This window comes from Etheostoma spectabile, chromosome 19, assembly GCF_008692095.1.
Source record: "Etheostoma spectabile isolate EspeVRDwgs_2016 chromosome 19, UIUC_Espe_1.0, whole genome shotgun sequence".
Classification (NCBI taxonomy): domain Eukaryota; kingdom Metazoa; phylum Chordata; class Actinopteri; order Perciformes; family Percidae; genus Etheostoma; species Etheostoma spectabile.
This window is the reverse complement of record NC_045751.1, coordinates 2903101-2905631: the sequence shown is the minus strand read 5'-3', so window position 1 is coordinate 2905631 and position 2531 is coordinate 2903101. Positions and strand designations below refer to the sequence as shown.

Genomic DNA, 2531 nt, shown 5'->3' with positions numbered 1-2531 from the left:
GATAAAGTTATCTTGGCCTTTGGAATTAAAATAATACATTATTCAATCACAAAGAAAACTGGTGTCCTTAAAAGGTTGGATTTTCCAGAAAATGTTGAACTAAGGCATTAAGATCAATTTCCAAAAAATGTTTTCTTTATTCCTCTTTTTAATCAACTTTAGCATGGGTGTGTAAACTTATTCCAGCCACTGTGTACTGAGAGGTTTATGCCTCTACGCAGAGGTCTAGGGTTCGAATCCGACCTGTGACGATTTCCTGCATGTCTTCCCCTTTTCTCGCCTAGCTGTGAAACTATCAAATAAAGACAGAAATACCCCAAAAACAATCTTAAAAAAAAGCAGATTTGAAAGGTTAGACTACTTACCGTTTCTTCCGTGCTGCTTTAGCGTGTTGGCAGAGAGGTGGATAGAGTTTCCCTGTCCTCCGGTTTGTGGGAACTTCAGATCAGGCAAATTCCCATCTGTGCTCATCCTTGCCACCTCTAGCTCTGCACGCATACACAACAAACCCAAGCAAGACAGCAGTAATCAATATTTTTGATTTTTTAAAAAATATATACAATAGACATACTAAAAAAGTGCAGCAGGCTATGATTTGCAAATAGCTTTAGTGCACAATATTACAGCTGAGCCCTTAAAGGAAATATTTCACATTACGGGCAAGACATAATAAGTAAGACCCTAACAATGTACAGTACAGTCTAAATATGCTAGTTTTGACACAAATACATGCTGTCAACATGCAATATGTCATAACGGGAGTGTGAAATTAAATTTAAAAAAATACAACTGATCATAGGTGCTTTGCACCTGACCTCCATGTGACTTATTTGTCATCACTGCTACTACGGCTACACCAACAGCAGTCATGAGTGAACTTCAAACCCATCTCCAATCACTTCCCTGATTCAAATATCCATTCCCCTGCTGCAGCCGGTTGTATTAAACCTAGCATTTCCAACTAGCGCTAAATGTAACACATCCTTACATGATTCATGCAGCTTTGAAGGACTGCCTCCCTTTCAACTCTCTCTCTCTCTGCCTGTGTGTTTGCGCCAGGGAGGTTTGTCTTGCTATAGGCCTCTTAATCAAGTGACTATCAAGTGTTTAGGTGACATTGTTTCCTCTTAAACGGTAAAAAAAAAAGGTTGTCTATGGCCTTTGAAGAAAAAAAACAACGTCTTCATTTCAATGGAATCTTTTTTTCTCAATAGGAGCGGAGAGAGCGAGAGATGCAAGGAGGAGAGCTTGCGGCAGCTCATCACCTGTTGTGTCTGAAGCAAGCTCCTAATTTATGGTTTAAATGCTCCGGTGTCATACAGCAGAAGGGAATGAGCTTCTGAGCGGAGCCCAGCTGAAATAAAAAGCTCATTCCATCAAAGTTCTTATTGTACAATACAATTCAGTATAATAATGCGGTCGAGTGGGCTCTAATCTCGAGTACCGGGGACCCGTGTGAAGTCTAGGCATTCAGAAATGTCACATGAACTCCCAAAGCACTGAGATGAATCCACTGATTGATTGCGAGGCAGAAGTACAGAGAAGAAAGCGCACAAATGTCGAATTCAAAAGGATGAGGTGAGCAGTATGAAATGCAGGCATTCGGGGCAAATACAAAAAGCTGCTATTACTGCTGTGGCATCTCCCAAAAAAAAGGAAATGTATTCATGTCAAGGACGGAGCTTTTTAACCTTTATTGTGATGATTTAGTTAATAGACATGTCAAATTGGGCGCCCGGGTGGCTCAATTGGTAGAACGGGCGCCCATATGTAGAGGTTTACTCCTCGGTTCAGTGGCAGCGGGTTTGACTTTGCTGCATGTCATTCCCCTTCTCTCTCCCCTTTCATGTCTTCACCTGTCCTGTCAAAATAAAGGCCTAAAAAATATACTAATAATTAATAATCTTTAAAATTGCTGTTCAAAAAAGGTTGTGTTTGGGAGGCCGACACCACTCTCATGTCTGTATGCTGCAACAGTCAGCGGCTGGTCAGCCTAATTTAACGTAAAGACTGGAAACAAGGAAACAGCTGTTTAATCTGATAGAAAAAGTGTAAAAAGGACGGACAATTTCTTGGCCGATCACAGTGATTTCCTCAAGTCTAGTTATCAGCTTGAGGTTGCCAGGTAACAAGCTGGAGACAGCAGGAAGTTGTTGCTCCGGTCAAAGGATTTCTTACAGGTTTCTCTTCATTTCTCATTTTTTGAGCGCTCCTTGCCTTTTTTCCCCCCACCAAAACCTACTGGATTCCTTATTGACAGTGTCTCTGACTGGAATGTATTGCAATGTTTTTTTTTCTCTCTCTCTCTCACAAAGGCAATGTCATCATCAAAGTGCTCCGAGACTTCTGGGCTACGTTCATCTGTCCGAGAGGGTGATTTCCGACCATGATCGGTCCAACATTTCATGGTCAATGGTTCGCTTCAGCTCTGCCACGACGCTAATGGCAGTCATCTCTGTTGCAACACTCTGTGGTTGCAACACATGAACTGGCTGGCAGATTAGTCTGTGTGAGTGTGTGTAAAGTGTAAA

At 41.6% G+C, this 2531-nt stretch overlaps 1 protein-coding gene across 1 annotated transcript in view; it reads right to left on the bottom strand.

Annotated features, from left to right (window-relative positions):
• LOC116707102 (adhesion G protein-coupled receptor L3) overlaps positions 1-2531 on the bottom strand; it is a gene marked incomplete in the record, with an annotated part of 258534 nt that overhangs the window by 43409 nt on the left and 212594 nt on the right. Inside the window, 1 exon segment of the mRNA XM_032544265.1 lies at positions 366-488. Coding sequence (XP_032400156.1) covers positions 366-488 — 123 coding nt within the window.